The sequence below is a fragment of the Ceratotherium simum genome, chromosome 40, assembly GCF_057802395.1.
Source record: "Ceratotherium simum simum isolate JZ-2026a chromosome 40, ASM5780239v1, whole genome shotgun sequence".
Classification (NCBI taxonomy): domain Eukaryota; kingdom Metazoa; phylum Chordata; class Mammalia; order Perissodactyla; family Rhinocerotidae; genus Ceratotherium; species Ceratotherium simum.
Genome location: NC_141939.1, coordinates 2,363,285 through 2,377,011, shown reverse-complemented (window position 1 = coordinate 2,377,011; position 13,727 = coordinate 2,363,285). Strand labels below are relative to the sequence as shown.

The 13,727-nt window shown below is 41.2% G+C and overlaps 1 protein-coding gene across 5 annotated transcripts in view; it reads left to right on the top strand.

The window, feature by feature from the left end:
• The window catches only part of ACOXL (acyl-CoA oxidase like), a 376,737-nt gene that overhangs the window by 212,562 nt on the left and 150,448 nt on the right, over positions 1-13,727 (top strand). For all 5 annotated transcript variants that reach the window (XM_087426114.1, XM_087426113.1, XM_087426115.1 and 2 more), the window contains one exon: positions 2,459-2,548. In XM_087426114.1, the coding sequence (XP_087282240.1) occupies positions 2,459-2,548 (90 nt within the window). The remainder of the gene's footprint in view (positions 1-2,458; positions 2,549-13,727) is intronic.

The following is a 13,727-nucleotide window of genomic DNA, read 5'->3' as shown; positions in this document are numbered from 1 at the left end:
CTGTTCTCTGAGAGACTATTGGTATTTGTTTGCTGATTCTTTTGAGTAAATTATCTCTCAGGCCCTGATGGCCTGGTGTCCAGGGCAGAGTGTGAACAAGTTCAGAAGTATCAGAGAACAACAAAGAACCCATTACTCCCTCCCTTGCTGGGGGAGACCAGAACAAAATGCTCAAAGAAAAAGTATTTTGGTTCTTCAAAATTATTATTTTGAGCACTTAGCAGCAATGCTTCTTACGTATAACTGCTTCTTCCCAACACTGAGGTGGTATATTTGGTGTGAATCTTTTCCACACCAGAACCTGAGAGATTATTCGGGAACATTCCAACATAGCCCTCAAGCCTCACTTTCTTCATCTGTAAAATGGGGTAACGCCTACCTCACAGGGCTGTTGTGAGGATGAAAAGGATTAAGTGAGATAATAAATGAAGTTTGGGTAAAGCATCCAGCACAGAATCTGGCTTGTGGTGGATGCTTGTTAAATGGTAGAATTATGATGATGAAAATGAGTCAGCTATGGCCCTTGTGGGGGAAACACTCTGAGGCATGATCACATTCAGTCAGAACCTAATTTCATGTGGTTTGCCTGTGGGGCGGGTTTAACCCTGTGGTTACTGGGGGGAGAGGGGTGAAGGGGAGGTTGAACTTCTCCAGGTTGGAAATGTTACTAATTTATTTTTCCATAAATACAATGAGTTTACCTTTATGAGAGGAATTCAGTATCCCTGTGGGTTTGTGAAGACACCTTTGCTTCTGTAAACTGTATATGATGACACTGGGGGAAGAGGGAGAATCTCCCTCTGCCCTTTTCCTTCAGGTTCTTATGGCTGGCCAAATAATTAACAAGACAGGTTAGCAGGCGAAAATAATACCAAGTTTAATAACATGTATACATGGGAGAAACTCAGAAATGAGCAACTCGTCTCTCTGTCTAAGCTGCTTGCTTAAGTATTGCAGCTAAAGGCGAGGAGCGTGTTGGGGGCGGGTAGTGGCCTGGGACTTCAGAGGGCAGGAAGACAATTCTTTTCAGGGTCATCTATAGATAATGTGGTGAGGGAGAGACAGAGTTTTTGATAAAAGAGGCTTGGTGCCTTTCCTATTGTAACCTCTATCCTACATTATCTTTACAACCATCATGATAGAAGATCTGTTTCAGGAAGGAGCCACCATGTCAAATTCTTTAGGCAGTTAGTGGGGGAGGTCAAATGTCCCTCAGAGAAAACAATCAAGGTAAAGAGATATATTTCAGGGTGGCCAAATCTTGATCTCCCACAACACTTTCCAGTTGGACTGCCCAGACCGCCGTGATGCTGAGGAGGAAAGGGGAAGTGGAGGGGCGTCAGAGGCTGGCTCTCAGGGCAGGAGCGCATGCTCACAGGACTTGAGGGCTCTGCAGGCAGCGGTACCCCAGAAGTGCTGGCTTCTGTGACTCTAGTGACTGTTTTCCGAAATGAAGTAGGTCCCCCCAGGCATTAACAGTGCCTGGAGTTGGAGTATGTGGCTGCTCCTAGGAGCACCCTTCTGTTCCGTACCCTGTGTGGCTTGAACATTCTTACAGGAGCTAAATCTTGTCGTTCCCTGGCACTGCTAAAGTGCTCAATGCAAATCCTCCTGGGAGAAGTAACAGGACAGTCACAGCCGATGTTACTTACTTAGGCAGGATTGATTTGTGCAAGCAGATTCTGAGAGTGGGAAAGGTTCTGAAGATTTAATGGGGAGAACAATGAGCTGGAAGACACAGAGCGCAGGGGCCTCCAGGAGGGGAAGAGCCTGAGGCCAAAGGCAGACTTTGCTCCCTTCAAGTTTGCCTGGGGCTGGTCGCCTTCCTCTTGAGTGGCGGATTCTCCAAGTTTGTGTGCAGAAACACTATCAACAGTTTGAAAAGGAGCAGCAGGTGACTGCCATTTAAATAAGGATTTCAGGAAGTGAAAAAGGAAAAAAACGAGCCGGAAGCTGGAGTGTGAATTTATGATGCAGAGTATTTAATGATATTAAGATGCAGAGTGGCAATTTAGGATTTCTATGTTATCTCCCAAGAATCATAGGTATATTTGCTAATTTTAAAGGGGTTTTTGGGGGTTGGAGGTGGGGCATCATTCTCCTGCATATTACAGGTGTAATTGCTAATACCTTCACATTTATTAGAATTCATAAGATTTGGGAGAGAGAGAGGAAAAAAATCAGTGTAATTTGTTGAAATATTTTGGAAAAATGTGACTATTTTCAAATGTTTGTACTACTAATGAAGGCAACACCCAAAATAGTATTTATGCACCAAAAGCTAATGTGATGAATCAAAATTCTTAGACTGGTTCTTCTGGGTAGGAGAAATATGGTTATTTTCTTCTTTTCGATTTTCTGTATATTTTTTAACTTTGAAGAAAATGTTAGTCCTTTTTAGTGATGGGGTTGCAAAGTTAAAATGTGTTTCTATTCTTTTTTTTTTTTTTTGCAACAGGGTTACATGATGGAGAACCGACTTGCAGGCTTAAAATGTGACACAGATGTGTTTGTAACTTTTGAAGGTGACAATGTTGTTATGCTGCAGGTAAGATTCAGGAAATGTTTATTCTTCTTAAACGGCATAATTTTCAAGATTAAGAGTTATCCAGAAATCTGAAGTCTTTCATACGTTTTATCTTCATCTGATGTCTTCATTTAATTGGCAGGTGTTTTCCTGTTAGGCACTTGATTTTTGCAGTAGTGAATGGGAGGATTAAATTATTTCTCTCTGCTGATCTTTGACATTGAACTATATATTTTGTGGTTTAAGAAAACCACTTCTTGTACATATTGAGTTAGATTCTTCTACTGGGAAGGCTATGCCCAAAGAGTATGTAAGGCCCTGGAAGATTAACAGGCAAAAGACATGAAAAGCCAATTTACAAAATGAGGGCAATTGATCAGCCTCACCAGTGATCAGAGAAATGCACGTTAGGGCATACTGCGATGCTGTTTTCTTCTCTCTATCAAATTGGCTCATGTTTAAGAGCGTGTTGAAGTCCCATGCTGGTGAGAACAAAAGGGGAACTCTTCCCTGTTGTTATTGGGCTGTGTGTGATTCTACTTCTGGGACTGTCTAGGGTAATAATCCTAAACACAGAAAGACTTTGGGGATAGAGAGAAGTCAAGATGGCGGCGTAGGCAGACTCTGAACTCACCTCCTCCCGTGGACACAGCCAATTTACAGCTACTCGTGGAAAAATTACCCCTGAGATAGAACTGAAAACTGGATGAGAGGAACTCCTGCAACAACGGACAATCCTAACTGAGGTAGAAGAGGCAGAGACTCCCTTCTGGAGAGGAAAAACGCCGCCTTCACAAGCCGCCAGCTTCATGGCCGCCGGGAGCAGCTCACAGGTCCACACTCTCCCTGGAGGCGCGGGGTCCTGAGCCAGGGAGCGCCCCCGCTGTGGGCATTTTGTGGACCCAGCACAATCGACACCAGCGGCATAATATCTGACTGTGCCTGCTACTAAAGCACTGGGGAGCACCCCCAGAAAACCCGGTTCACAAAGAAACTAAAACTGGCTCTTAAAGGGCCCGCGCACAAACTCACCCGTTCCAGAAAGCATCCTAAAATCACCAGAAAGAAAGGTGCACAGTGCTGTGGTGACAAGAGACTCACCTAATAGGCCCTGAGTGCATCTCAGTGAGGGGTGAGACCTCTCCAGGGACTGGGACGTTGGCGGCGGCCATTGTTGTGGCCTGGTGTGAGCGTGCTGACACAGACGCCATTGGAGTTCTCCCTGAGGCCTGCTAGCCCAGGGTCTGCCCCACTGGCTAGAGCACCGATTTAATCCAGCTCAGCCAGGGCAGGCAGCCCACCCTAGAGACTGGCCCCACCCAACAACAAGCCCTCAGGCAACTTGTGGGCCTGCATAGATTGGTGACTGGATTCTCTGCAGCCTGGCAACTGAGCCGACTTGAGCAGGGCAGGATGGGCACAAGGAGCGGGTGGAGAGTGTGGGGCAGTGGTGGAGTGTGTGGGGCTCCCGCCGTGGAGAGACTGGGTCCACTTGGGGAGGTCGGGGCGCTCACACGGGGCAGGACTGTGTTGACTGTGTGTGTGGACCTGTAGGCAGCAGGGCTTGTCAGCTGCAGAAGACTTGTGCTTCTCAAAGACCCACATAGGAGGTTTGCCCCACCTTCCAAAGCCTGAAACAATTGGGTGCTGCTGTGCCTGAGGCCAGCCCCACCCAGCTGCAATCCTCAGAGAGCTGACAAGAGACCTAATAGGCTAGAGGCTTACAGCAATTGTAAGGCCCTGAGCCTAACAACCTGCCACGGTGGGGGCCTACTCACTTAAAAGAAATACTGCAACACAAATGTGGTATTAGAACTTACAGCCAACTGTGCTGGGGGTCCCCACACCTGATAAAGAGGCTGAAGGGCCCACAACAACTACAAGCAGCTGAGCATTACAACAGCTGGCCAGGAGCATAACTCAGCCTCCCTGGGCGCCTACAGGGAGAGCAAACAGGCCACAATAGAAGGACACACGTAGCCCACATAGGGGCCACCCCTGGAGCATTGAGAACTGAGGGAAGCACACTGGAAGCCTCCTAAGGCATCACTTACATAAGGTCACCTATCCAAGAGCAGGAGACATAGCTGACCTACCTAATACGTAGACACAAGCACAGGGAAAGAGGCAAAATGAAGAGGCAAAAGAATACATTCCAAGTAAGGGAACAGGACAAAACCCCAGAAAAGGAACTAAGTGAAACAGAAATGAGCAACCTACCCGACAGAGAGTTCAAACTAAGAGTGTTAAGGATGCTCACTGATCTGGGGAGAAGAATAGATGAACTCAGTGAGAATGTCAACAAAGAAATGGAAGATATAAAAAAGAACCAATCAGAAATGAAGAATACAATACTGGAAATGAAAAATTCATTAGAGGGACTCAAAAGCAGAGTAGAGGATACAGAAGAACGGATCTGTGAGCTGGACGAAAGACTAGAAGAAATTACCCGAGGTGAACAGGTAAAAGAGAAAAGAATTAAAAAGACTGAGGACAGTCTAAGGGACCTCTGGGACAACATCAAGCGCACTAACATCCGTGTTATAGGTGTCCCGGAAGGAGAAGAGCGAGACAAGGGGGCAGAGAATCTATTTCAAGAAATAATAGATGAAAACTTCCCTAACCTAAGGAAGGAAACAGACATCTAGGTACAGGAGGCACAGAGAGCCCCAAACAAGATAAACCCAAAGAGGCCCACACCAAGACACATCATAATCAAAATGTCCAGAATTAAAGATAAAGAGAGAATCCTAAAAGCCGCAAGAGAATGTCAAGATACGTACAAAGGAAACCCCATAAGGCTATCAGCTGACTTCTCTGCAGAAACCTTACAGGCTAGAAGAGAATGGCATGATATATTTAAAGTGCTAAAAGGAAAAAACTTACAGCCAAGAATACTCTACCCAGCAAGGTTATCATTCAAAATGGAAGGAGAGATCAAAATTTTCCCAGATAAGCAAAAATTAAAGGAGTTTGTCACCAAGAAACCAGTGCTACAAGAAATGTTAAAGGGACTGATTTAAGGGGAAAAGAGAAGACCACAAATAGGAAAAATTATCTATTTCCATGATTAGAACGTAATGGATACAAATGCACAACAAAGAGGTTAGATATGATATCAAAAACATGAGGGAGGAGGGGAGTTAAAGAGTACAGCTTTCAGACAGAGGTCAAACTAAAGTGACCATCAATTCTGTATAGAAGAAGAAAGGAACAGAGAAGGACTACTAAAACACTGAGAAAAAAAAAAAAGTTAAAAAATGGCAGTAAGTACATACTTATCAATAGCTACTTTAAATGTCAATGGACTAAATGCTCCAATTAAAAGGCATAGGGTGGCTGACTGGATAAAAAAAACAAGACCCATATATATGCTGCATACAAGAGACACACTTCAGACCTAAAGACACTCACAAACTGAAAGTGAAGGGATGGAAAAAGATACTCCACGCAAATGGCAATGAAAAGAAAGCTGGGGTAGCAGTACTCATATCAGACAAAACAGACTTTAAAACAAAAACTGTAAAAAGAGACAAAGAAGGGCATTACATAATGATCAAGGGAACAATCCAACAAGAGGATATAACACTTGTAAATATCTACGCACCCAACGTAGGTGCACCTAAATATATAAAGCAATTATTAACAGACATAAAAACAGAAATAGACAGTAACACAATAATAGTAGGGGACTTTAACACTCCACTTACACCAACGGATAGATCATCCAAACAGAAGATCAATAAGGAAACATTGGCCTTAAACGACACATTAGAACAGATGGACCTAGTAGATATATACAGAGCATTCCATCCAAAAACCGAAGAATACACATTCTTTTCAAAGGCACATGGAACATTCTCCAGGATTGATCACATATTAGGCCACAAAACAAGTCTCCATAAATTTAAGAAGATTGAAATAATACCAAGCATCTTTTCTGACCACAACGGTATGAAACTAGAAATCAACTATAGGAAGAAAATCAGAAAAGCCACAAATACGTGGAGATTAAACAAAATGCTACTGAACAACGACTGGGTTAACGAAGAAATCAAAGAAGAAATCAAAAAATACCTGGAGACAAATGAAAATGAAAATACGACATGCCAGAATTTATGGGATACAGCAAAAGCGGTTCTAAGAGAGAAGTTTATAGCAATTCAGGCCTATCTCAACAAACAAGAAAAATCTCAATTAAACCATCTAACAATGCACCTGAAGGAACTGGAAAAAGAAGAACAAACAAAGCCCAAAATCAGTAGAAGAAGGGAAATAATAAAAATCAGAGCAGAAATAAATGAAATAGAGACCAAAAACAATAGAAAAAATTAATAAAACCAAGAGCTGGTTCTTTGAAAAGATCAACAAAATTGACAAACCTTTAGCTAGACTCACCAAGAAAAAAAGAGAGAAGGCACAATAAGTAAAATCAGAAATGAAAGAGGAGAGGTTACAACAGACACCTCAGAAATACAAAAGATTATAAGAGAATACTATGAAAAGCTATATGCCAACCAATTCGACAATCTGGAAGAAATGGATAAATTCTTAGAATCATACAACCTTCCAAAACTGGATCAAGAAGAAGTAGAGAATTTGAATAGACCAATCACCAGTAAGGAGATCGAAACAGTAATCACAAACCTCCCCAAAAATAAAAGTCCAGGACCAGACGGCTTCCCTGGTGAATTCTACCAAACATTCAAAGAAGACTTAATACCTATCCTTCTCAAACTCTTCCAAAAAATTGAGGACGGGGGGAAGCTCCCTAACTCATTCTACGAAGCTGACATTACCCTGATACCAAAACCAGACAAGGACAACACAAAAAAAGAAAATTACAGGCCAATATCACTGATGAACATCGATGCGAAAATCCTCAATAAAATACTAGCAAATCGCATACAACAATACGTTAAAAAGATTATACACCATGATCAAGTGAGATTTATTCCAGGGATGCAGGGATGGTTTAACATTCGCAAATCAATCAACGTAATACACCACATTAATAAAATGAAGAATAAAAATCACATGATCATCTCAATAGATGCAGAGAAAGCATTTGACAAGATACAGCATCCATTTATGATAAAAACTCTGAATAAAATGGGTATGGAAGGAAAGTACCTCAACATAATAAAGACAATATATGAGAAACCCACAGCTAATATCATCCTCAATGGTGAAAAACTGAAAGCTATCCCTCTAAGAACAGGAACCAGACAAGGATGCCCACTGTCACCACTCCTATTTAACATAGTACTGGAAGTCCTAGCCAGAGCAATCAGGCAAGAGAAAGAAATAAAAGGGATCCAAATTGGAAAGGAAGAAGTTAAACTGTCACTATTTGCAGATGACATGATTTTATATATAGAAAACCCCAAAGAATCCACCAGAAAACTTTTAGAAGTAATAAACGAATATAGTAAAGTTGCAGGATACAAAATCAACATACAAAAATCAGTTGCATTTCTGTACACTAACAACGAAGTAGCAGAAAGAGAAATTAAGAATACCATCCCATTTACAATTGCAACAAAAAGAATAAAATACCTAGGAATAAACTTAACCAAAGAGGTGAAAGATCTGTACACCGAAAACTATAAAACATTTCTGAAAGGAATTGAAGAAGACACAAAGAAATGGAAAGATATTCCGTGCTCTTGGATTGGAAGAATTAACATAGTTAAGATGTCCATACTTCCTAAAGCCATCTATAGATTCAATGCAATCCCTATCAAAGTTCCAACAACATTTTTCACAGAAATAGAACAAAGAATTCTAAAATTTATATGGAACAACAAAAGACCCCGAATAGCTAAAGGAATCCTGAGAAAAAAGAACAAAGCTGGAGGTATCACACTCCCTGATTTCAAAATATACTACAAAGCTGTAGTAACCAAAACAGCATGGTACTGGCACAAAAACAGACACACAGATCAATGGAATAGAATCGAAAGCCCAGAAATAAACCCACACATCTATGGACAGCTAATCTTTGACAAAGGAGCCAAGAACATACAATGGGGAAAAGAAAGTCTCTTCAACAAATGGTGTTGGGAAAACTGGATAGCCATATGCAAAAAAATGAAAGTAGACCCTTACCTTACACCATACACAAAAATTAACTCCAAATGGATTAAAGACTTGAATGTAAGACCTGAAACTGTGAAACTTCTAGAAGAAAACATAGGCAGTATGCTCTTCAACATCAGTCTTAGCAACATCTTCTGAAACACCACGTCTGACCAGGCAAGAGAAACAATAGAAAAAATAAACCAATGGGACTACATCAAACTAAAAAGCTTCTGCACAGCAAAGGAAACCATCAACAAAACGAAAAGACAACTTAACAATTGGGAGAAGATATTTGCAAACCATACTTCTGATAAGGGCTTAATCTCCAAAATATATAAAGAACTCATGCATCTTACCAACAAAAAAACTACCAACCCAATTAAAAAATGGGCAAAGGACCTGAACAGACATTTCTCCAAAGAAGATATACAGATGGCCAACAGAGACATGAAAAGATGTTCAAAATCACTAATTATCAGGGAAATGCAAATCAAAACTACAATGAGATATCACCTGACGCCCGTCAGAATGGCTATAATTAACAAGACAGGAAACAACATGTGTTGGAGAGGATGTGGAGAGAAGGGAACTCTCATACACTGCTGGTGGGAGTGCAAACTGGTGCAGCCACTATGGAAAACAGTATGGAGATTCCTCAAAAAATCAAGGATAGAACTACCATATGATCCAGCCATCCCACTGCTGGGTATTTATCCAAAGAACTTGAAAACACCAATTTGTAAAGGTACATGCACCCCTGTGTTCATTGCAGCGTTATTCACAATAGCCAAGACTTGGAAGCAACCTAAGTGCCCTTCAAGGGACGAATGGATAAAGAAGCTGTGGTATATATACACAATGGAATACTACTCAGCCATAAGAAACGATGAAATCCAGCCGTTTGTGACATCATGGATGGACATTGAGGGTATAATGCAAAGTGAAATAAGTCAGAGGGAAAAGGTCAAATACCGCATGATTTCCTTCATTAAGTAGTAGATAATAACAACAATAAACAAACACATAGGGCCAGAGATTGGATTGGTGGTTACCAGAGGGGAAGGGGGGAGGGAGGAGGGTGAAAGGGATAATTCAGTACATGTGTGTGGTGATGGGTTGTAATTAGTATTTTGGTGGTGAACATGATGTAATCTATGCAGAAATAGAAGTACAATGATGTACACCTGAAATTTATACAATGTTATAAACCAATATTACTGCAATAAACAAAAAATTTAAAAAAAAAAAAACAGAAAGACTTTGGGGCACAAACATTTTCATTAGCACATTATTTATTGTAGCAATCGTGTTGGAATCTCAATTTTCAACAGTAGGAAAATGATGATGTAAATCATGCTCTGGCCACTCGGTGGGGAGTTAAAGAGCATTTAACATTGTACTTAACAAAGAGTTTAGTACAGAAATTAAAAACTTATGATTTGCTAGGTAGAAATAATATAAAATTGTATGTAGAATGTGATTGCAATTGGGTGTTTTTGAAAAAGAAGAATAGGGACTCGTGGTTCTGCGAAGATGGAATGGCCCCATCCCTCCCAGGTCCTCCACCCTGGACGTAACACAACAAAGAAGCACAGGAAGGCTCTGAAAGGGGGAAAGAAGAAGGCAGGCTGCCTAGGAAGCTTGGGACTGAAGGAAGGAAATGACAGGAAGTTCTCTGAGCTTCCTTATGGCCTCCCATAAATCCTGGTCAGGGCATATATGCCCTGAATCTCTAATAGGCACAGACAGAATAGCCAAAGGACAGGAAAGATGGTGGCCTAACAACGGAAAACCTTTTAGGCAATACTCACTCTTCATTAGTCTCTCTCTCTCTCACACACACACACACACACACACACACACACACACACACCAGTTTCAGCAGGGCCTGGCAAGAACTGATCCTTCACCTGACCCCTGATCCAAGAAAGTAGGCAGAAGCAAGTACCAGGTGGTAGCTCTCCCACACCGCCCCCCGATGGTGTTGGTGGGGGCTGAGCAGGCAGCTAGTCTTCCATCTCCTGCCTGATGGAAGCACGTGGAGATGATTCTCCCATCAGGGTAATGTCAGCAGGGCCCACTGATGAGCTAAGCCTTCACCTCCACACAGCAGCAGCAAGACCCTATGAGTTGATGTAAGGTGGAGCTAATCACCAGTATGCGTCAACCCTTTACCCCAGTGTCAGCAGGGTCCAATGGGGAGTTGAGCCCCTACCCCCACCTGGCATCAACTAGGCTAAAGCAGGGGGTGTGAGTCAGGGCTCATCACCACTCCGTATTCCCCCCATCCAGTGCACCCAGTGAAGAGCTGAAGCTACACACCCACACTGCAGCAAGAAGCCAAATCAGACAGTGTGAAGCAGGACTAGTGGGCTAGTGGGCACTTTTATTCCTCTTTCCCTGCCCTCTCACTCCCACACCAAAGGGGCCCAGTGGCTCCCGCTGAGCTCTTAGCCTCACCCGGCATCAACAGTGGAATGAAGTGGTATCAGCTGGGGTAGTTAATATTCTGCTCCCTGCTCCTCTAGTTTTAGTGGGAGGCAGTAGGAAGCTCAGTCTCTCCCCTCATCCAGCATCAGTGAGGTGGAAAAAGGTGGTGGGAAGTGGGCTTAATTGGCACTTTGCTTCCCCATCCCCTTCCCCTGGTATTAGCAGGACCAAGAGGGAGCTGAGGTTTCACCCCACCCGTCTGCAACAAGGTAATTCAGGTCAGTACACCACTCTTGCCAGAGTGCTTTTGGTGGCAGCACTCGGAAGCTGAACATGAACACCTATCCAGACTTTGTGCGATACCTCAAGATTAAATAGACTCTCGTAATATAATATCCAAACACCCTGGATACAGTAGAAAATCATTCCTTACACAAAGAACCAGGAAAACCACAACTTCAATCTCACGATTGAACGTGAAAATCAATAGATGACGAGACTGAGAAGAATCAGATACTGGAATTATCTGGCAAAGATTTTATAGTACCCATCATAAAAATATTTCGAAGGTAATTACAAATACTCTTGAAACAAAAAAAATAATAGAACATTTCAGCAAAGATAGAAGAAATAAAAAGGGACCAAATGGAAATTATAGAATTTAAAAAATACAATAACGGAAATAGCAAGTTGGCGGAATGACACCAATAGTAGAGTAGAGATGATAGAAAATGGAATCTGTAAAATTGATTCAGATCAGTAGAATTTATCCCGTATGAACAGAGTGGAAGAAAAGGAACAGTCTTAGGGACCTGTGGAACAACAGCAAAAGGGCTAGCATTTGTATCATTAGAGTCTCGGAAGGAGAGGAAAGAGGACGAGGATGAACAAGTATTCAAGGAAGTAATGCCTGAAAACTTCCCAAATTGTTGAAGGGCATGAAATGGCAAATCTGAGATGTTGAGCAAATCCCAAATAGGATAAAACAAAGAAATTCACAACAAGACACATCATAATTAAACATCTGAAAACTAAAGACAGAGAAAAAATCTTGAAAGCAGACAGAGAGAAATGATGCGTTACTTCTAGGGGAACATCAATTCAAATGATGGCAGATTTCTCATCTGAAACCATGGAGGCTAGAAGGAATTGGCACCACATTTTCAAGTATTGTAAGAAAAAAATAGTCAATGTCAAATTCTGTATTCAGTGAAAATATATTTCCAGATTGAAGGGTAAAAAAGGTTTTTAGCAGATTAAGGAAAACTAAGAGAATTTGTTGCCAGCAAATCTGCTCTTTAAAAAATGGCTGAAGGATCCCACTACTGGGAATCTATCCAACGAACCTGAAATCAACAATCCAAAGAGGCTTATGCACCCCTATGTTCATTGCAGCATTATTCACCATAGCCAAGAAGTGGAAGCAACCTAAGTGTCCCTCGACTGACAATTGGATCAAGAAAATGTGGTATATATATACAATGGAATACTACTCAGCCATAAAAAAAGACAAAATTGTCCCATTTGCAACAACATGGATGGGCCTGGAGGGTATTATGTTAAGTGAAGTAAGCCAGAAGGAGAAAGAGAAACACTGTATGATTTCACTCATATGTGGAATATAAACCAACACATGGACAGAGAAAACTGTATTGTGGTTACCAGGGGCAATGGGGGTGGGGGGTGGGCACAAGGGGTGAAGGGAGTCACATATATGGTGATGGACAAATAAAAATATACAACCCAAAAATTTCACAATGTTAAAAACTATTAAAACATCAATAAAAAAAATGGCTGAAGGAAATTCTCTAAACAGAAAAGAAAAGGATAACAAAAGAAGGCTTGGAACTTCAAAACTGAAAGAGCATTGGAATGTATAAAAATAGGAGTAAATACAGTACACTGTCCTTGGCATGAGTTTTTAAAATCGTATTTGATATTTGAAGCAACAGTTATAACACCTTTTGGTATAGTGCTCAATGTATATAGAGGAAATACTTCAGACAGTTACGTTTTTTTAAAAAGGGAGAGTACAAAGACCTAAACAGAAGTAAGGTTTCTAAACATGGCTCAAAGTGATAAAATGTTAATACCAATAGACTGTGTTAAGTTACCTACATACACAGACACGTGAGCATGTACGTTTGTGTGCACACACACACAGAGTCATACTGAAAGCAACCACTGATAAAATTATACAAAGTGATATACTAGGGGAAAAACCTGATAGAGATGAAAGGAGAAAAAGACAAATCAATAATTATAGTTGGAGACTTCAACACATCACTCTGAGCTATTGAAGAACTGTGAGACCAAAAATCAGAAAGGATATGGAGGAACTGAACAACATAATAAACCAGCAGGACCTAATTGATATATATAGAACACTATACCCAACAAGATCAGAATACACCTGTTTTCAAGTACTGATAGAACATTCTGCAAGATAGACCATATCCTGGGCCATAAAACAAACCTCAACACATTTAAAAGAACTAAAATCATACAGAGTATGTTTTCTTACCATAATAGAATGAAACTAGAAATCAGTGACAGAAAGACAAGAGGAATATCTCCAAACACTTGGAAATTAAGCAGCACACTTCTAAATAATCCATAGGTCAAATTGGAAGTCTCAAAGGAAATTTAAAAAATACATAGAATGAATGAGAGTGAAAAAAAAACA